Source organism: Cupressus sempervirens, chromosome 7 (genome assembly GCF_028749045.1).
Source record: "Cupressus sempervirens isolate cs-2001-9-10 chromosome 7, ASM2874904v1, whole genome shotgun sequence".
Taxonomy (NCBI): Eukaryota; Viridiplantae; Streptophyta; class Pinopsida; order Cupressales; family Cupressaceae; genus Cupressus; species Cupressus sempervirens.
This window is the reverse complement of record NC_143124.1, coordinates 135,020,149-135,042,923: the sequence shown is the minus strand read 5'-3', so window position 1 is coordinate 135,042,923 and position 22,775 is coordinate 135,020,149. Positions and strand designations below refer to the sequence as shown.

General features: G+C 36.7%; 1 protein-coding gene across 3 annotated transcripts in view; it reads left to right on the top strand.

Moving 5' to 3' along the window:
* Positions 1-22,775, top strand: part of LOC149545874 (uncharacterized) — a 205,368-nt gene that overhangs the window by 74,764 nt on the left and 107,829 nt on the right. Inside the window, exons 7-8 of one of the 3 annotated variants that reach the window (XM_089790862.1) lie at positions 9,260-9,603; positions 9,928-10,467. In XM_089790862.1, the coding sequence (XP_089646988.1) occupies positions 9,260-9,603; positions 9,928-10,467 (884 nt within the window). Of the gene's footprint in view, positions 1-9,259; positions 9,604-9,912; positions 10,468-22,775 lie in introns of all 3 variants that reach the window. The other 2 variants (XM_089790861.1, XM_089790863.1) reach the window with 2 other exon arrangements.

Sequence of the window (22,775 nt, the reverse complement as noted above, 5' to 3'; positions counted from 1 at the left end):
CTCCTCTTGCAACCTTTTAGACATCATAACTTCTAACGTGATCTTTACTTGCAATAATAAGAGATCGGGGTTTGATCATATTGCAGAAAGATTGGATAGGTTCTTGTTCTATGGTGACCTCCCCACCTTTACACTGGTAATTGTACGACCTTTTGTTTTAGGGTTTCAAAGCTTTTCTCTGCTCCATGTGTCCACTTAAATTCCTTTTTATCAACCCTCATTGTTTGTGTCGTTGCATTACAAACTGAACTAAATTTTTTGACGAACTTAGCCAATCCATGGAAAGATCTAACTTTAGCGACGCTCTCAGGTGTAGGCCAATCCAAAACAACCTTTACCTTATCAGGACACATCTTCAAACGATCAGCTGAAATAGAAAAACCTAGGTCTACTATCTCCTTTTCATAAAAGAACATTTCTTCAAGTTAATCAACAACTTCTCTTCTTATAGCTTCTGTAACACTTGTCTTCTGTGCATCAAATGACCCTCTTTAGTTCTACTAAATAGTAGAATATCATCAAGGTAAACAATCAAAAACTTACCTAAGAATTTCTTAACAACTTCATTCATTAGCCTCATGAAAGTATTGTGTGCATTAGTCAAACCAAAAGGCATAACCAACCATTCATACAAACCTTCATAAGTCTTGAAAGAAGTCTTCCACTCATCTCCTTCTCTAATTCTGATATGATGATAATCACTCTTCTAATCAATCTTGGTAAAATACTTTGCTCCACTCAAACAATCCATATCATCATCAATCTTAGACAATGGAAATTGATATTTTATAGTGTTCCTATTTATAGCTCTAGAATCAATAAACATTCTACATTCTGCATTCTTGTTAGGTGCCAATACTGCAAGTATTGCACAAGGACTCAAACTTTATTTGATTAGACCTTTCTGCAACATTCTTGGATTCATCTATTCAATTCCTCATTTTCTACAGGTGTCAACTTATGTGGTTCTTTGTTAGGAAAAATAGCTCCAGGTATAAGATTCATACAATGACTGATACTCCTAATTGGTGGTAATCCATTAGGTACATTGTTTGAGATAATATCTTGGGAATTTTATAATAGTGCTTCAATCTAGGTGTTTGCTCATTCTCAATTCTCTTTCCTGACTTTCTAGGAATCAGGGCAAAAGACATGCTCTCCTTTGTCAAATCCCTAAAGAATTGATTTCCCCCAACCAAACATACTCTAATAGTAGTACAATGATCATCTTTAGGTTCCTCTATCAAAGACAACTAAACTTGTCTTTCCACACTAGCCCAAATACTATAACGATTCGATCTACCATCATACAAAGCTTGTCTATCATACTACCATGGTCTACCCAACAAAATGTGACAACAATACGTAGGCATAATATCACTTCAAAAGACATTGTTCACTTACCAGTAACTTATTTTCATCCTTGATCCAAGCAGTATTATAAGGCTTAGGGTGCTTCAATCTTGGCAACTATAACTTTGTAACCAATTCTTTTGATGTCAAATTATCAGAACTTCCATTGTCAATGATTACTTTGCAACATTTACTGGTGACCTTACATTTGGTCTTGAAAAGGCTTTTCCTCAATATTCGATCTTCAACCATTTCTTTATTTCTAATGTTCTTCTAGCCATCAGATTCTCTCCTTTAGGCCCATTAGGTGAATTTTATACATCGTCCTGTACTAATGCATTTATCCTACTATTACCTGCCTTCTTGTTAGAATCTAGACATTCGAATGCTTTATGACCTTCTTCTCCACATTTAAAACAAATGCCTTTCAGCCAAATTCTATCTTCCTTTTTATTGTTATTATTTCTAGAGTAACTAGAATAATTACCTCTTGAATAGTTAACTCTACCTTTGTATGAGCTTTCATTCATTTTGATTTGCCTTTTTCTTGATCAGTATTTTTTAACTGAGATCTGCTACTTTCACCATAAGATCTATCTCTACTCCATTGAAATCCATTACCTCTGGCCCTTTGCCTTTGTTCATGCCTTTTTTGTCAATTTTTCTTTTACCTTAAGTGCAAATTAGTATGCTTTTTCCATACTATCCACCTTGACCAAACTAATCTCATCATATTGTATAGAAATCCTCAAACCATTCAAGTACTTCACAATCTTTTCTACTTCATCACCAATATGCTCAAATTTGATATCTAACTTGTACAATTCTTCAATATACTCTTTCATAGTCATGTCCTTTTGCTTCAAATTTTGCATTTTCTATAACAAACTAACTTGATAACCACTAGGCAAGAATTTATCCTTCAACTTACCAATCATCTTATCCCAACTCTTGATCTTTTCTTTTCGTGCTTTTTATCTATCAATTTGCAAATGTCCCCACCAAAGAGATGAATGCCCTTTCAACTTTGTAGATGCTATCTTCACCTTCTTATCAATTGAAGTACTTTCATACTAGAAATATTTTCCCATTTTAGAGGTCTAGTCTAACAATTCATCAGCATCAAGCTTACCATGGTAATCAGAGGATTGAAATGTAGCTTAGCATTCACTCTTGTCAAAACTCTCAAGAATCTTTGATCAACTTGTTCTAAATCAAGGACTTCTTCAATTTCCTTAGCTTCATCTTCACTAACATCTTCCATAGGTCTTCCTCTTCTTTGGGTTGTCTCAATAGATTCAAGCTTAGCTGGAGTTTGTCTCAACATATCCATGATAGAAGGTTTTGCATTTCCTCTTCCATGAACCATCTTTACAATAGTTCCGACAAGATCATAACCTTCTGCAAGTTATAGGTCAGAGGCCAAGTCTGCCACCCTACAACCAAATCCAATTAGGGTTCTACATGATCCCAACTTCTTCAAGGAACGAAAACTTGCTCTGATACCATCTAACATAGGCTAGGTGAGGAGAATCCCCAAAGATGTCCAAACCAAGCAGCAAGAGAACGCACACAAAAGCACAACACAAACAGAGATGAAACAACAAAAGTCAATTGCTTCAATGCAAATCCAATGCAATTTTCATACATGTCGAGCATAAGACCTATCTTTTTGCAACCTCTGATTACAACAGAATATTCAATGTGCGAGCTTAATTTCTCAAGAACTTAACCTCTAGATATTACTCTCTCAATTGCTAGCTTTAGGTACATAATTCATTACACAATATAGCCATTAGGGCACACAAGTCAGTTGGAAGATTACAATTTCCAATCTCAAGAAATGTATTACAACAAAATAGGCCCCATCCCTTAAGGAGAAATGAGCAACCACGTAACCAAGCATAAGAAGATGTGTGAGCTTAGATATAGGTCCACATAAGATCTAAGAATTAGCATGGAAAACCACAAAAGATAGCATACATGCAAGAACTTCGCATAAGCAAATTTGTACACGTTACATGAGGTGCCAACGAAGAACATGTCACAAAAAGAACAAATGAGAACGCACCAACGACAAAACATTAAGAACTATGACCAAGTAGATAAGATCCACGATAGGTCCACTCCAAGAATTCGTGCTCACAAGTGAAGCAAAGGAAGAACAAGACTGTTCACACGATCAATAGACTGGAAACAGAAAACAAAGCAAATTATTTTGGTTGATGCAAGATGGCCAATGAACCCGAGATGCTCCTACATCATATGCTATCGATGGACAATCAACAAAGAGAAGGATTGAATGATTGATGATCCCATGAGTATCAAGAACAAGTATCAATACTGATCATAAATGAAGCCATATATAATATTGATGATGGTTAGAAGATGTCAAGTACAATGTGATATATGGATTAGTGATCAATAACAAAACATGTCGTTGGAGGCATATTGATCGATAATCATCCATTAGACAAGCATCAACTAATGCCAAACATTGATGGATAACAATTATACAAGTATTCTAATCGATCACTTTGAGGGTGCCCAATTATGATTAATGGTAAGTATCGATAATAGCTGTGTTGAAGAAGTATTGATCAATGGTAAAACATTGACTCGTATTAACTAATATATAAGAGAAACTAATTAAGTAATCAATTATTAATAAATAATGGCAGAAAGTAGTTAGACAATCAAACAAGGAAGATTATTAGATTACTATTTGATAAGGTGGCAATTACAAAAGTAACTTATTAAATATTAAGTGCTGTGATTATCATATGAAATATGTAGTTATGAATATACATTAGATTCGTGTCTTGGATGCATCCTATTATTTCAATTTGCAACATATAAGTAGGTGATCTATCTCATTCCATCAAACATCATTCAAAATCCTTCATCTCTTATTTATCCTTTATTGGATTTGCGTGTAGAGCATTACCCTTTTTGGGATAAACTGGTTGCATAGTTTGAAAGTGAAATCAGGGACAGCATCATTGCTGCAAGAAAATCTATCTCATTGCATCAAACATCATTCAGAAACCTTCATCTCTTATTTATCCTTTATTGTATCTACTTGTAGAACAATAGCCTTTTTGGGATAAACTGGTTGCATAGTTCAGAACTGAAATCAGAGACGAAACCATTGTTGCAAGAACAAATAGTCAAGATCACAAACAACATCGCTATCATTGTTGCAAGAATATATCTACACATCTGCAACAGCTACTACATAGGTCATTGGTAAATATTTGAATTAATGAATGATCAAAGAGACAATGTTTTGTGATAAGAAACAATTGTAGAATCAGAAGGTTTCTAATATATACAAAATCTACAATATTGACCATTAAATAAGGAATAATAAAGATATTATTCTAATACCCTCCCTTAATGGTGAAACTATCTGCTACACTAATTGTCCCTCAAATTCTACAAACTTGTCCGGGCTTAGAGACTTGGAGAAAATATCTACTACTTGGTCCACATTTCGAACATGCAGAAATTTAACTTATCCATCTTAAACTAGTTGCTGGATGAAATGACATTGAAGGTTAACATGCTTGAGTTTCTAATGGAAGATTGGATTCTGGGCAGTTTGAGCACCTCTTGATTGTCACAGTAAAAGGGCGTATGAGTTGCTTGAGACATCTGTTTGTTTGAAAACATCCTTTGAAACCAAACTGCATCACAAGCTACCTTTCTTTTTCTCAATACTCAATTTCTGTTGAGGAAAGACCATTGCCTGTTGCTTCTTGTGAGTCTGACTGTGCCAGATCCCAAACTAAAAACACCCAAATGTGGATTTTCTGTCATCAATTGAACCTCCCCGATCTGAGTCGGTGAAACCAATAAGTTTAAGATCATAATTTCTATTGTATAGAAGACCAAATTCAGAAGTGTCCTTCACATAACACAACACACGCTTTGTTGCTACCTGGTGACCAACCTTGGGGGCTGTTATGAAGCATGAAATGTAGCTCACTGCAAAATTGAGATCAGGCCTAGTAGCAGTAAGGTAGATGAGACTACCCACTGATTGCCTGAACGCTGATATATTCACCATGGATGAATCTGGTTTGGCTGTCAGTTTCAACCCTTTCTCCATAGGTGTGGATGCAAGTTTACAATCTTGTATCGGAAACATGTTCAACAGACTGTGAGGATACTCAGATAGAGATAAGAAGATACTACCTTCAGTCTGCAAAACTTTAACCCCTAAACAATAGTACGGAATTCCCAAGTGTCTCATGTCAAATAATTGACACAAATTGTGTTTGATTTGATCGATCAAAGTGTCGATCTACCAGTGATAGAGAGGTCATCAACATAGACAACAACAAGAAGAATATCACAACCAATGTTTTTGACACACAGATTAGAATCAAATGGACTCCTTTGAACGCTAGTCTTCTGAAAAATAACATGTGGGTCATTTCTGATTTTCCTCCAGGGAAGAAGCCCATTAGCTGCAAATAGGTCAATAAAGTTAAGTACAAAGCTGGCAGAAGCTTGACTGGTAATTGGTAAATATTTGAATTAATGAATTATCAAAGCGATCATTTATAGATTGCAAAGAGACAAGGTTTGTAATAAGAAACAGTCATAATTTTAAGGTTTCTAATATATACAGTCTACAGTATTGACCATTAAATAAGGAATAATAAAGATATGATAAGGTATTATTCTAATAACGGCAGAATATTGCTATAAGTGATATTATCATATGTATATATATATTGCATATATTAAGGGAGTGAAATCAGGTATAGCTATTGCATTTTTATAGGCAATCGGAAGATAATATAGGTATTCTCCATTGTGAAATCAGAGAAGGCCTCTATCATGTATCAAAAACACATATTGAACATTGAGATTATCCTTGCACAATTATTATCAGTCATATCAGATATAACAGTGATCCATACATATATATACACACATATCTTATCAATTTCGTAATTTTACCATTCATAAGTGCTTTCATTTATCATAAATCATAGTGATAATTGAGACTAGAAGGAAAGAAGACTCTTACAATAGATTTTGTAAGGTAATTGTCCTAATTTCATAAGATACCTAAAAGAGGACACATTACAGTGACATCGTGGTTAATTGGGGAACACACCTATGAGGGGAAGACTTCCCCATACTAAGATATTTTCTTTCTATCACTCTTACATGATTGATATAAACTGTTTTCTATATTTAGTTACAGACTAACCTAAAAGAAGTCCTTGATTAATTCATGTGGAACTGATGTAACCACCCTACCAGAAAATCATATGATTTTCTCAGGCTCTGCCATGACAAGGTTTACATCAAAAAATGATTTTGAGCTGGCACACAAAATTATATGTATAGTAGGATGAGAAGAATGCATTGATGTTGAATGATGAGGCAAATGATGTTACAACGATTGAGGAAAATGAGGGTGTTGAAAAGGGAAATTGCATTCTGTTGATTTCTTTGTTTCAAAAAATGGCTTTAACTGTATGGCAATGAAGTAGTTGGAAGAAGTAATGATGCATTATCAAAAGGAGCTAGCATTCCAATATATTGTTGGAAAATATCAAGTGTAGATAATGTACAATTTCTATAAAAGATTTTGATGAAATGGTTTATCTGATAATGTATTTAATTGTTTGACAGCTTTGGGCAGTTATACTCATCAATTGGTTGAGAATTGTGTGTACTTGGCAACTGCTGGGTTCTTTAAACAGACTTTGTATCATCAAGGAAGGATAGATGATCAAGTTTGATCCTGTCATGTCCCCTTTCTAAACGACATAACCTTAACAGGGAATTTGCCTATCATCGACTCTCGTAGGCAAATGATTTTGGAAAGAGAGTCATTTTTATTTCCAGATGATTACATTTTTGCTCTCGGAGAATAATAATCCTGTAAGTGGGGCCTACTTGTTCAAATATTAAATTAAGGTTGTACTTTAACTTTATAAAGTTATTTATTTAATTTTATAAAGTTAAAATAATAAAAAAGGTACATTATTAAAGACAATTCCGGAAGCTTCCAGTAACTTCTCAACAAAGTGAATAAATAGAGGACATGAGGCACCCATTCAAGCAAGGGATTTGTGGATTTGTTTTCTATTCCATCTGGAGCGATTTGTAGCCATTGGTCTGCAAATTCTCAGACTATCTTTGGGAACGATAACTCTCATGGATAAGCAATTCTGAGGGTGTGAGATATCATCCGAATTATTGCACTTGGAGATAGTATTCAACTATTTCAAGTTGGGCGAAATTTGTGGCCTAGGGCCAACATCCAAGGATTTAATTAGGAGGAGACAGATTGCCTATCTTGTGAAATTACTGCAGTGGTGTAGAGGATTTCTTCATCTTGAAATAAGCGGTCTGTGTAAGGAAATCTTTATAATTCGGCATTAACAGGAGCGCCCCTTTCCTCAGTTCGAAACTCAGAGAAACGGCATCAAATTTTGTGTGTATTCTGGAGCGCTGTTCGCCGTCGGATTGGGTACTCCATCTACAAAAAACCCGCACACTACTACCGTCAAATCGCAATGCCGCGGTCACAGTTCGAGGGGGCAACGGACGGTGGCAACAATTCGTTACCAAGGGGTATAGACGAGTCGGGCCAGTCTGGTTATTCACCACAGGCGGATATAATAAGGGGGCGGCAGTTTCAACCCAACCGGAATTAATTTCAGTGGATGATCAGGAAGCCTCCTTGCGGGTCTGCACATTCCCTCCTAGCGGGCTATTCACATGTGTTTACTCCACGGCAGGAACAGGATATCATGGACTCCTAGCTACCATCTCTTTGAGCACTCAACATAGTCCAGGTTCCAAACGGTTATTTCATATTTTGTTAATTATATGGATGAGTGAAGAACATGTGCAAACTACAGTGATTAATAATGTATAGCAAAAATAGATATTAGTACCAATATCACCGAATTGCTCATTTTATTGCAATCAAATTTCTTAGTTTCGTATCAAATTTAATTCAGGTTATTTCAGTGGTTCTCTAAAGCTTGCTTGCAAATCGTTTGACCAAATGTCTAGCCCATAAAATTAGTAAGTTTTTTTGATTGGGAATAAGGAATAACCTGCAGAGGTTATTACAGATCCTTGGTTGATTGTCTCTAGTGTACTTCTGTAATAATTCCATTATTTTAAATATATATATATATAAAATTTTACTTCAGTGTGGTATGCATTATTATTTCTTCACTAAATCAAAGAATTAATATTTTCAGATAGAGAAGGGCTTATAACTAAGATAGGGATAATATTTAGATAAGTCGAGAAACAAAGTTGACAGTAAACTTTTTTTTTTGTGATTAGACTGAATTATAAATTCTAGAGCCAAGAAAAATCTTTGAGGCAAAGACTTTCGTTGAGAAGGGAAACAATCTCATTACAGTATTTCTACTGTAGTCTTTTTTTGAAAGTAATAAACATATGCCTAGGAAGTTGAAAATCTTGTAGCCAAACGTTGTATGCATGATTTTACAAAGGAAGGAAATGGTTTTGAAGTGATGAACTTTGTCTACTTTTTATTAACATGTTATCCATCACTACAGATAATGTTAGAATGTGTGAAATTTCATATTTCATTGTGGAGTAATTTGCAAGGTATTTGCGTAGTGAAAGACAGATGGTTCTGAATTTATGAATGCTATCTATGTTTTTTAACTCATAATCTGACATTTGCTGTGACTTGGGGAGCTTGACTTCTTAAGAAGCTTCTTAATATTATTTTAATTCCAAGTCCAATGATAGCATTGCATAGTTGCATTAGTCTTCTTTCCTACATCAACCTTTTCAGTTTTATCCTTTTTATGGCTTTGGGATTCATGCTTCAGCAGTGGTTTACTTGAATGCAAATAAATTTCTTTCATTTGAATATTTTCAGGTTATGTTCAGCAATGAGTTCAAAGAATCATTTACCAAGTTAAGGGGTTTAAATGTGCGGCAGCAAATAATCAATACAATACTGAAAGTGGCAAATGGGTGGCGACAAAGTAGGAAACATGCTGGTTCTCCATCAGAAAGCCTTATAAATGAATATGCAACATCAGGTTTATACTTGGTGTGGACAACTGATGTTGAACGCGGCGAGGAAGTCTTCCAAGTACTAAAAATATGGAATATTCTTAGCCATGCAGAAGTTCCTATTCTTAGAGAACGCTTGGAAAATGTTTTCACAACATATACGCCAGAGTACATTTTACGGTGCAAAGCCAAACTTTTGGATAAGTAAGTTCCAATTTGTTGTCAATCGCTTGTTTTTCAATGACTCAAAACTCTTCACAGATTGTTTAGCTATTTCATTTAATTGTTTTTTAAGGATGGTGCCCATTGAATTCCTCGGTTCTGGTGAACTGTGCTTTATGTGATAATGTTTAAGAATAAATCATGTTTCTAGTATATTAATCTAAGTAAAGCTAAAATAATGACATGCTTGTAGCGCAGTACCTTGCTTTTATTTCGATAAGAAAACATGGATGAGTTAATGTGAATTTACTTGTCATATCTGGCATATTATCCACATCTGCATATCTGAAGGCTATCTTGTTCCAGGGATGCAAAGATAGAACTACCAAGGCGATGGAAGTATGATCCTGGGTTTGTTTGGTATAGGCATCTACAGCGACCAGAAATGGTTGAATCACTTCATTGTGAAACTCTTGATAAGGAAACTATTACATTGGAGCATGCCAAAGTAGAAGAAAGCTTATTGCTGATGAAGTTTTATTCCTTTTCTTCTGGCATTGCAAATCAATTATTGACAGCTAAAGATGGATCAGAGATTGATCTTCAGTTTGAGGTGAATGAGGAAGAATCACAAATAATTAGGTTTCCAAGAAGTTCATTTATTCTTGGACGGTCCGGTACAGGAAAGACAACTGTACTCACAACGAAACTTCTTCAGAAGGAACAACAATTATGTCTTGCTACTCATGGGTTCTCATGGGATAATCAGGGTAACATAGAAAGCAAAGTTGGGGGAAATGATTTGCAAGAAAAATCTATTAATTCAAGCTGTCTTCGCCAAATGTTTGTGACTGTGAGTGCAAAACTTTGCTCGGCAATAAGGAATCGCATTAGTCGCATTGACAGGTGGCTTAGTGCTTTTTTATTCTGAGTTATAGCAATAATATATTCAAAGCTTAAATAGAGTGATAAGCTTTTTAATGATTTGTGAAGTTTTGAATGGCTAAAAATAAAGTTTTTAAATCCATTTCTTTACATTATGTCATTCAGGAATGATTATAAATTTCCTGATTTTGGTTTTTGGCTTCAACTCTGAGTTCTGGGTTAAATGCTGAGAGTGTGAAAGTTGACATGTAATAGACTACAGCTCGGTTTTTATTTTTATTTTTAAATTGAATTAAAGTAAATTACTAAGACTAGGAGCTTATTAATGCATAGTTTTTCCAACTTTGCAAGGAAACAGCTAATAATTTCTTAGCTATTATTAGATCTGAATATTGACTATTCCCTCTTGCAACAGACTTCAAATCCTTGCTGCATTTAACATGATTCAAGAGGAATCAAATATCTAAAACCACTCAAGTTGGGTATAGGAGTGTTTGACTATTAGTAGCATAGCTGCAAAAATTATTGGCGAAAATGTTGGCAAACCAGAAGTATAAGGATTTTTGAAAAAATTGGGCAAAAATCATGAAAACTCGAATTCGCAAATTAATTTGAAAATAAAAGACAAACTGTTTATTTTTAAACTTCAAGGGGATGTTCTCTAGTATTTTGAATGCAACTGCTCTCTGGAAGTTGGTTTTTTCTCAGGCCAGGCTTCTGCGCCCCAGCTTGTTCCTATTTTTTTGCTGCCTGCTTTTGGGGGTTTGCTGGTCTTGCAGGTTGGGCCTTCAATTTTCAGATTTTTCCTGGTTGGTGTGGGGTTTCTGCTTGGATTGTGAGGTTGTAATTCCTGAAGCTTTGCGACTGGAGTAGGGGTCTCTTTCCTTGGTGTTTGTGAGTTAGTTGTTGCTGGTGCTGTGGGACAAGGAAGCTCTTCTTTGTGTGCACATGGGCTTGTTTTATGTGGGTGAGGGTCCTGTTTTTGTGACTACTACAACATGCAAGATGAAACACTTAAGTATCCTGGGATAGAACACCAAGTATCGAATCCTCTCTTCAATAAGGAAAAGCTTAGATGCTAAACAATATATGAGACTGTGTGATCAACTCAGATGTCTTCAAGGTTTCTTCTGATTGTGGACTTGACTCAGTTATAATGATGCGATTTGCTGGTAGTCACAAAGGGACTTATGCTGTTCATTCAATTGATATCAACTTTGCAAATGTCAATGATAACAATGTAGGCTCTTAATTTACTTCTAATGGAACAAATTGAAAAAGGATAAACAGTTCAGGAAGCTACTCTAATTCTAATAATGTGAGACAGTACTGATGGTGAGGTGAGACTTTAACCAGTCCTTGCTCCACCAAATAATCTGCACATGGATGATTTTCATATTGTCAAATACTCATTCAAATACTCAATGTAGGCGCAATCAAAATGAATATCTCGAGTTGAAGTTAAATGCTTGCAATAAGGCCCAAACTAGCCTTTCTTTGGTACTTGCAATTAACCAATATCAAAAGGTATGGACACTATTGTCACCATTAATCACCAATAAATAATATCTTCCATTCACCAATTTGTACTTGTACTCAACATAAATGAAATCCTTCTCAAAGTGATGAAATTTAGGAAGTATGCAATACTCCAAAACTTCACAAACATTCACCATTATAACAAGTACAACAACAAATAAGGAATGATTTTGGTAGCATTATAACAACAATCTCTCCAAATTTTTCTTCACAAATGAAAAGCCTTGCCTTTTATAGCTGTTTAATTACAATGAATGGCTGAAATCATTTAAAATCAAGGGCTTAGATTTATCCAAAAAAGCCCTAGGATAATTTTTAGCTACAAGCATTAAATGCTTATCGAATTACATAAAAGAACCACCTGGTAGGCCGATGAGAAAATTACAATGCTTTGATCAACCAATTATAAAATAGATTTGGTAGAACCATTTGGATTTGGATTTCCTTTTTTAGTTTGGGTGGTTGACAACTGCTTTATTTTGATGATTGTGCAAATTTGTAAGAATTCAGTTGAAGAAAAATTTGTGGTATATGTTTAGAATTTGGAAATACAATGTTCCTCTATTAGCTGTTAGTGTATGCTCTGTGTTCAATTGTGATAAATAATTTATGAGCAATGATTGAGATATAATATTGAGGATTAATGTTTGTGTTTTCCAATACCTGCTAGAGCTTCTTGAGTGCTTGTTCAGCATCACCTACAAAATCCATATATTTATTGTCAGTGGTTGAAAGGTGAAGTTCGCATATCATTATTTGACTTAGCATTTGACATTTGGGTTCATAGTCATAACCAATAGGAAGATATGACACATCACCTATGAGTATCCTAGGTCTGCAAAATAACTATTTTTGGTCTCCTTAGGATTTCAGTGCATTTAAAGGGTTGGTAGTTACTTTATAACCATTGAGAATAATACAAGTACCATCTGCTGAAGGCTCAACCTAGATCAGCAGTCATATAAGTCAAGCATCATGATAAACAGGTATTTACGGATCTTAGGGATCTCTAATCAAGTCGTTGGCAGCACTAAAGTTCTAATATTGTGATCTGTGGATCATGTTTATAATTACCAATGATTTGTGGAATTACCACATCTAGCAGAGGTTATATTTGTTTCTTGCTAAGCTTCAAGTGATAGTGATTTGGTAATGAAAGACTAATCTATATACTACATAAGTGTGAGTGGTTTGAAGTTCATAATAAAATAATAACTTGCACTATAAATTCAGTCTTAACAATGAGTTAGTGGAAAGGATAAGATATTTGAAGAAATGTACTTCACCGGAGCTTCCATATTCCACTGAAGATAAACTATTGGAATTTTCTATTGCATAGAAGCACAGGTTGTGTTGAACGCTTGTGCTAAGGAGTGCTCTATCATCTATAAGTACCTTGGTTGAGGAGAGGGAATGGTTGGGCTAAGAGTTTAGTTCAATTAGATATATTTGATTAATTTTTAGTACCCTCAAACATTAACATTAATCATTATCGGTCATAATGATTAAATTCTCATGTCTTTTCAACAACCATCTCAAACAATATGTTATCAAGAAAAATCACAAATTGATTCTTCCAACCATGCTCATGCAAATCAGAGAATTGCTGCAAAATAAATACCAAATAATACCATGTGCCATACCTATTGGCAATAACTCCATAGCTGTCCCAAATCCCTTGAGCCTCTCCCTTATCATTCTTAACAAAAGATTGTAGATCCAAATCACCAAGACCATGATACATCAATTTTGTCAATAACATCATTAATGTCATCCTAGATGCAAACATTGTGCTCTAAGACCAGAACATTATGTCGATCAAACAAAAATTCTTTCCACATTGGATCCTCATCTTAAGTGCTATCATAGCTGGATCTCATATGCTAAAGGGCTTATTATATTGCTTAGTGTGATATCCCCACCTTAACATATGATTTAATAATAACTATTATATATAAAGTTATAATTTTAAAAGGATAAATTATATATACGAAATAAATAATATAATACTACTAAGATGAATATATAAATTATTCTATATCATAACCTATTGAATATAAATAATGAAAACACACACACACACATATATCAACTATTTTAATACTATAATATATTAGTAATAAACTAAATAAATTATTATTATAATAGCAGTAAAATTAGCTATATAAATATATTAAATTGTTTACATATTAATAATATATTTTGAATTATAATAATAATATATATTAGCAAAGCTACTCTAGGTAAATCTTTTACTAATATTCGATTAATAATATATAAATCTGAACACATACCTCCAAGTGACACAACTATTTGGAAAATAGAAATCTAAAGGTATAATCTTTCGAATTAGGGAAGGATATCTAGAAATTTACATATTAGAATTTAGTATCAAAAACCTAAATCTAAGGCACTAAGATGGGAACATTACAATTTAGTATCAGAGCATGATCCTGCCATCCTGTAGGGTAAAAGAAAAAAGAAAATATTAAGTAATTCATAAATAAATAAAATCGCTTGTGAGTCAAAACAGATAATTTAGAATGAGTTAATGCATGGGTAAAACAAAGGAAATGAATATGAAAGGCAAGTAAAGAGAAGATTAACAGGAAAAGATTGAATATTGAATATGGTTCAATTAATATAGTTTCAGAGGATAACACATTCCCAGCTTGCCTATCGTAATCATATATATGGTTGAGCCAGTATCAATTTATTGTATCATGAATCTTTAAATTTTTTGAGGTCCATTATTTGTCATCCCTGCGTCTCACTCAATTTAAATAATGCAACTCTATGTGGAGTATTGATGATACATTTTCTAGCTGAAATTGAAACTTGATATAAATTATGAAGCCTCTAATAAACCACATAATAATTCATTAGAATACACAGTAATCTAAATCTATTCAGCACTTGTCATAAGGTGGAACAAATTAAAACTTGGGAAGGACAACTAAGGAAAAATATTTTTTATATCAAGGATTTGAAGAAAATGGATAAAGTATATCAGCTAAAGATACACTCCGAACAATGGGAATTGAAGATTAAGCCTTTGAATAAGCTCCTCAAGTTTTGCATGCTCATCGAATGGAGAAGGATCTTCTTTCAAATAATTAGATGCAATATATATTGGTGAATTTTGAAGCACCAATTTCTAAACATGGGAGAACAATTTAATCTTATTTATTAGGAAGAGAATGCATCTTAATATCATTGCAGAAGCAAATTGGAGATGTGGGATGAAAATTGTAACAACCACCCCTTTTTGTTTTTTTAAGGAGACTTGTAGACTACTAAGTATTATCAATTAGAGTGTTATTTTCAACATGGCATTTTGACAAACACTTAGCAACATACAACAACAAAAAATATGCAAGGTCTAGAACCTCTGTACTTTCTGATAAAATATTGATTTTGCAATAGAAATGATTACATACAATTGCCTTATAGGTTGCAACAAATATTCAGACTGGTATTTAACAATTACAATGCCTAAAATGAATAGTATGATGGAAGGAACCTGGAGTCCCAACTTTTAACTGGCAAGAGTGGGCAAGAAAACTCAATGCAACACTGCTCATGCATTGTAGCAGCACTATTCATGACACTGTAGCAAAAACACTATTCATGCACACTAGCAAAATTACTAGTCACGGGCACTGTAACAAACACTTTTCATGGTTGCATAACCTGAACTTTAGAGCTCTTAAATGATGTGTAAAATCACCAATAAATCCCACTATGTTTCTTGAATGAGAACACCCTATAATCCTCCTGACTGTGTCTTTCAATAGCGAAGAGTGTAATGTCCCCTCTTTAGTTCGACATGGCATTGATCATGGATTTGCCTATTCCAGACTCTCGTAGGCAAATGGTGTGGAAAGAGAGTCAATTCTGCAGATCAGATAGTCATATCTTGCTCTTGAAGAAGTGTTAAGAGGTTATATTTTATCATTATGTGATATTGGGGCCCACATGTTATAATTTTAATTTGAGTTGCACTTTTTATTTTATAAAATTACTTTATTATAAAAAAGTGCATTATAATGAGAAATTATAAAGGATGTTTCTAGAAGTTCTAGCAACTTCTTAGAAAAGTGAATAAATAGAGGGCTGGGCCTCTCATTTGGACATGCTTGGATTGGAGAACTCTTCTACTTCTTCATTGTGAAGACATTTGTGGACTTTGGATCTGCAAATTATTCGATCTTTGGGAACAAATCACTCCCTTGGATTGGCGACTTTGAGGGTGTGAAATCACCTGAATTGTTGCATAATTGGAGTTGGTATTCAGCCATCTCATTGGAGCTTATTGAGAATTCGTTGTTAGGGTTTGTTTTTTGGTTGGAATAAGGATTTCAGATTTGCGCTATCACTGGAGAAGCATTTGACAAGAGTTTGAAGACAGAAATAGTGCATTTTCAGAATTGGCAAAGCAGGGTTCAGAACCACATAATTGCTCATATCTCCTCAACCCCTTGGAGTTATTTTTTATGGTTTTACAGGGTTGCTACCTAACCCTAGGCGCCCATTTTCCATGCATTTGGGGGTCCCAAAACCCTAATATTATTTTATTTCAGCAGCCGTACAGGTACGGCCTGGTACGGCCCTGCTAGTTTGGGCAGCAGCAGCAAATTAAGGATAGTTTGGGGGTGCAGTTGGAGGTCTTCATCAACGATCTGCAGCAAAATGTGGTGTTCTTCCATAGTTCTTCAAACCAGGTTCTTGCATTCTGAAATATATGTCAATTTTTGGGTAAATTTGCTGTCATACAGTCATTGTAATAATCAGTCCAGAATTGGTAATAAAATAATTTCAGAATTTATTGCATTGTAATTGAAATATAGTTCAATGGCTATATATATATATTGTAATTCTGTGATTATATTCTGAAAGTATCAAATCTGAAATTACCATATTCTGAATATTGTTACTGTTACACGCCAAGTGTTTGACAAAATTCCTAAGTTCAGTTTGAGGGTTTCTGTGGCCTTTATAGAGAGGGTCATTACAGTGGTATCAGAGCTATAAGTCCTGCCATCTTGTGGAGGTCTTATAGGGAATTTGGAACAGCTGGATAGGAGGGAAAGTGTTTGACGAAATGTCAAAACACTAAAATCAGAGCATGCGACAAAGGCCTTATAATTTCCGCAATACCAAAGCAAGACAAGATAGGATTTCTGACCTACAGAGCGAACAGTCTAGCTCATCTATCCAGGTGGACATAGAATCCAGTCATACAGACACAGGGGAGGTATTTTTTGATCAAGACTACGACTACAATATGGATAGAGGCGGGAATGCCGGTCCAGATCCGCAAGAGGAAAGATTTTTACAGTTATTAGACACCCTGGCACAGGGACAGCGATTAGCCGAACAAAGAGCACAAGAACAGAATCAGAGAATGGAGCTTATGATGCAGATGATGGCTCGACAAATGGGGTTGAACGCTAACATAGGTGGAGGAAATAATCAGAATGGTCACAATCAGAATGGGAATAATCAGGATGAGAGACATAATGGAGGCGAACAAATTAGGAACAATTTCGGTCATGCCCCCCAGCAAGCTCGGACAGTAAGTTCGAGGCCTATGATTCCTACGTTCCTTCCTAGAGCTCCAGAGTAGCCGGTACCAGAACCCCAGATCACTGACATACAGGATCAGCTGAGGAGAGATTGGGAAGCAGGAGGACCAGATTTTACAGTTGCAATCACCTTTAGAGAGTATATGGATGTGCGGATGAAGCATATGCCCCGTGGACAAGACAGGACTCAGAACTATGAGCTACGAAAGAAAGTAGGAAAACTACAGTTACCATATTATGATGGCTCGGGGAAGTCTACAGCAAGAGCTTGGGTTCAAAAGCTTGACACATACTTTCAATTGAATCCTATGTCTGAGGAAGAAGCTATTAAGTATGCAGCAATTCACCTGGATGGGTTAGCACACGAATGGTGGCATCATGGTATGATCACTATGGGTCATGCACACATTACCTCATATGTGGAGTTTACGGAGAGACTGATTGAACGTTTTGATAAGAAAGATCCAGAACTCCATTTCAAGGAATTAGCCCAGCTTAAACAGTGGGGCTCATTGGAAACATACATTTCAGAGTTTCAGAAACTTGCAGTGTTAGTAACAGATGTATCTGAACGAAGGCTATTGGTTTTATTTATGGATGGGTTAGTTGATCCGTTGAGAGGGTGGATTAAAGCTCTCAACCCTCCCACTTTGCAGGAAGCCATTAAGAAAGCTCGTGACATGGATTCCTCTTCAGCTTCTAAAAATAAATTTCAGGCAAAGAGTTTCCCTTCAGGAAAAGATAAGGACAGGAAACCCTTTCATAGAGAGGCACTGCTGCCTAAGGAAGAAAGTAAGAGGCTGGACAAGGAGACACTTAATGACTTGCGTAGGAAGAAGCTATGCTTCTATTGCAAAGGCCCGTATGAGTACGGCCATGACTGTCCTATGAGGCCAGAAGGGAAGGCCAACCGGGCAATGTGGGCTTATTACGAAGGCTCAGATTCAGATGGTTCAGAACATCATGATGAGGATCCTGATGAAGCAGAGGGAGAGCAGGAGATAGACAGTGCAGGGAAAAGGCAGGAAACAGAGCTACATTTACAGGAAGCAAGACTGTCTAGTATCCAGAGAGAGGGATCTTTCAGACTTCGGGGAGTCTTGGCTGGACAGAAGGTTATTACATTGTTGGACACAGGTGCCACGCATAATTTCATTGATGCACGATTTGTAGAGAAGCGTGGACTCATTACTGAGGAGTTCGAAGGACTAAGAGTCAAGGTAGCTGATGGATACACTCTTCGTTGTGACAGGATGGTACGAGACTTACCTTTGCGCTTGAACAACTATGAGTTTAAGGCGGATTATCATGTGGTCAACATGGGTGACATGGACATAGTACTTGGGATGCAGTGGCTACATTCATTGAAGGTGGTTACCCTGAGATTAGAGGATATGGAGATACAATTCAAAATGAATGGTAGGATTCATGTGCTAAAGGCTATCCGTAATGGAGACATCAGGACTATCTCATTTAGGCGGCTGGAGAGATTAACTAGGCATAATGATATAGAGTGGGCAGCAGTTTGTACTTTGATACCTACACAGGAGGAGCAACATAAGGCGGAATATCATCCTGATATTCAGAAGTTGAGGATTAAGTACGAAAAGGTATTCAGTGAGATTCCACCAGGCAGGCCACCGGACAGAGGTATTGAGCATATTATTGAACTGGAGGAAGGTGCTAAACCTATCATGATCACACCATATCGACATCCAAAGCGACTCAAGGATGAGATCGAAAGGACCATTGAGGAGTTGCTAGCTATGGGGCACATCCGACCTAGTAAGTCACCTTTTGCATCTTCTGTTGTTTTGGTAAAAAAGAAGGATGGAACGCTTCGGATGTGTATTGATTACCGGGCATTAAATAAGAGAACCATTAAGAACAGGTATCCTATTCCTCGCATTGATGAGTTGATAGATGAATTACATGGGGCCTGTTATTTCACGAAAATTGATTTGAGATCAGGATATCACCAGATCAGAGTCCGTGAACAGGATATTGAGAAAACTGCTTTCAGATGTCATTGTGGGCACTTTGAGTTTGTAGTCATGCCTTTCGGCCTGACCAATGCACTTGCCACTTTCCAGTCCACTATGAACAGAGTTTTCCACCATCAGTTGAGGAAATTCGTGCTGGTGTTTTTTGATGACATTTTGATCTATAGCCGATCATGGCAGGAGCATCTAGAGCATTTGGAGACGGTGTTGAGCATTCTACAGAAGGAGTCCTTTTATGCAAAGGAGTCCAAATGTGACTTAGGGATGACCGAGTTGTTATATTTAGGACACATCATTAGTGCAGAGGGAGTGCGGATGGATCCTGAAAAGATTCGCGCTATTGTTGATTGGCCTCCACCAGAGAACCTTACACAGTTGAGGGGGTTCCTTGGTTTATGTGGTTTTTATCGCAGGTTTGTCAGTGGCTACTCACGACATGCAGCTCCCATGACAGATTTACTGAAAAAAGGGGAATTTGTGTGGACTCAGAAGTCACAGGACTGTTTTATGAGATTTAAGGAGATAATGACTACGTGCCCAATTCTAGCATTACCTGATTTCAAGAAGCCATTTGAGCTTCAATGTGATGCATCTGGAGAGGGAGTAGGTGCTGTACTTATGCAGAATAAGCACCCCATAGCTTATGAGAGCAGGAAGCTTAGAGGCCCTGAGCGTTCATTCAGTATATATGATAAGGAGATGTTGGCCATCATGCATGCTTTGGCCAAATTCAGACAATATCTTGTGGGTAGCAAGTTTTGTATTAAAACTGATCATAACAGTCTGAGGCATTTCTTGGGACAGCAGGACCTGAATGATCGCCAACAAAAGTGGGTAAGTAAGTTGCAGGCATATGATTTTGACATCTCATATGTCAAGGGAACTCAGAATGTTGTTGCAGATGCTCTATCTCGAAGGCCACACCTCACTCTTATGGTTCAGATATCAGAGGATTGGCGACACTTGATTGTAGCAGAGTATGCCAGGGATACATGGGCCTCCGATATAGTAGAGGGAACAGTGATTGATACCAGATACACACTTGTGGATGATTTGATCATTTACAAGAACAGGATTTACCTGGTCCCAGGATCGAAGGTTAAGCAACTGATTATGAGAGCACTTCACGACTCACCGACAGCAGGCCATCCCGGGTACTTCAAGACTTACAAGTCAGTTCGAGAGCGGTTCACTTGGAAAGGGCTGAAAGCTGATGTTTTGCAGTATGTTCGAGAGTGTCTTGTTGCCAGCAAAACAAACAAGAACACAGCTATCCGGCAGGGCTCCTACAGCCACTTCCGATTCCCGACAGGAAGTGGGAATGCATCTCCATGGACTTTATCACAGGTTTGCCCAAGGTACAAGGACGAGATTGTATTTATGTGGTGGTAGATAGATTAACGAAATATGCTCATTTCTTTCCTATCACCACTACACATTCAGCAGCTCAGGTGGCAGAGGTTTTTTTTCGGGAGGTTTTCAGATTGCACGGCTTGCCTCAGAACATTGTGAGTGATAGGGATAGCCGTTTCATGAGTCACTTTTGGCAGGAGGTATTCCGGTTATGTGGCACGGAGCTTACACCCAGCACTAGCTATCACCCACAAACCGATGGTCAGACAGAAATTGTGAACAAATGGGTGGAAGGGTATTTAAGGAATTATGTGGCAGCTCAGCAGCGAGCTTGGGTCAGATGGATATATCTCTGCGAGTATTGTTACAATACTACATATCATATGACTATACAGATGACACCCTTCATGGCACTTTACGGTTATGAAGCACCTAGTTTCTTGGATTTGTTGTTGAGCGACAGCCGGGTACCCAATGCAGGTGAATTATTATAGGAGAGTAAGGATATAGTTGCTACCCTCAAAGACAATATTGCAAGAGCTCAGAACCAGCAGAAGCAGTATGCAGACCAGAAGAGAACTGAGCGTAGTTTTGAGGTAGATGATATGGTTTACCTCATGTTGCAGCCATACAGGCAATCTACTCTTAAGAAGAGTGGGGCAGAGAAACTTAAGCCACGCTATTATGGACCATTCAGGATTATCAGGCAAGTTGGTGAAGTGGCTTATGAGTTGGAGCTTCCCGCAGACAGTAGAGTGCACAATGTGTTTCATGTGTCACGCCTCAAGAAGGCATTGGGTCAGAATGTGGTACCTTCTGCAGTATTACCTCCTTTAGACGATGAGGGAAAATTGATTTTAGTACCAGAATCCATCCTGGAGAGCAGAGGAAAGCAGCTTCGTAGAAGGGTGATCAGAGAATACTTGGTTAAGTGGAAAGATTTACCTGTTGAGGATGCTACTTGGGAGGGGGAGGCTATTTTGCAGCACCCGGCGTTGAGATTGCTTGAGGCCAAGCAATTTCAGGAGGGGCGGACTGTAATGTCCCCTCTTTAGTTCGACATGGCATTGATCATGGATTTGCCTATTCCAGACTCTCGTAGGCAAATGGTGTGGAAAGAGAGTCAATTCTGCGGATCAGATAGTCATATCTTTCTCTTGAAGAAGTGTTAAGAGGTTATATTTTATCATTATGTGATATTGGGGCCCACATGTTATAATTTTAATTTGAGTTGCACTTTTTATTTTATAAAATTACTTTATTATAAAAAAGTGCATTATAATGAGAAATTATAAAGGATGTTTCTAGAAGTTCTAGCAACTTCTTAGAAAAGTGAATAAATAGAGGGCTGGGCCTCTCATTTGGACATGCTTGGATTGGAGAACTCTTCTACTTCTTCATTGTGAAGACATTTGTGGACTTTGGATCTGCAAATTATTCGATCTTTGGGAACGGATCACTCCCTTGGATTGGCGACTTTGAGGGTGTGAAATATCACCTGAATTGTTGCATAATTGGAGTTGGTATTCAGCCATCTCATTGGAGCTTATTGAGAATCCGTTGTTAGGGTTTGTTTTTTGGTTGGAATAAGGATTTCAGATTTGCGCTATCACTGGAGAAGCATTTGACAAGAGTTTGAAGACAGAAATAGTGCATTTTCAGAATTGGCAAAGCAGGGTTCGGAACCACATAATTGCTCATATCTCCTCAACCCCTTGGAGTTATTTTTTATGGTTTTACAGGGTTGCTACCTAACCCTAGGCGCCCATTTTCCATGCATTTGGGGGTCCCAAAACCCTAATATTATTTTATTTCAGCAGCCGTACAGGTACGGCCTGGTACGGCC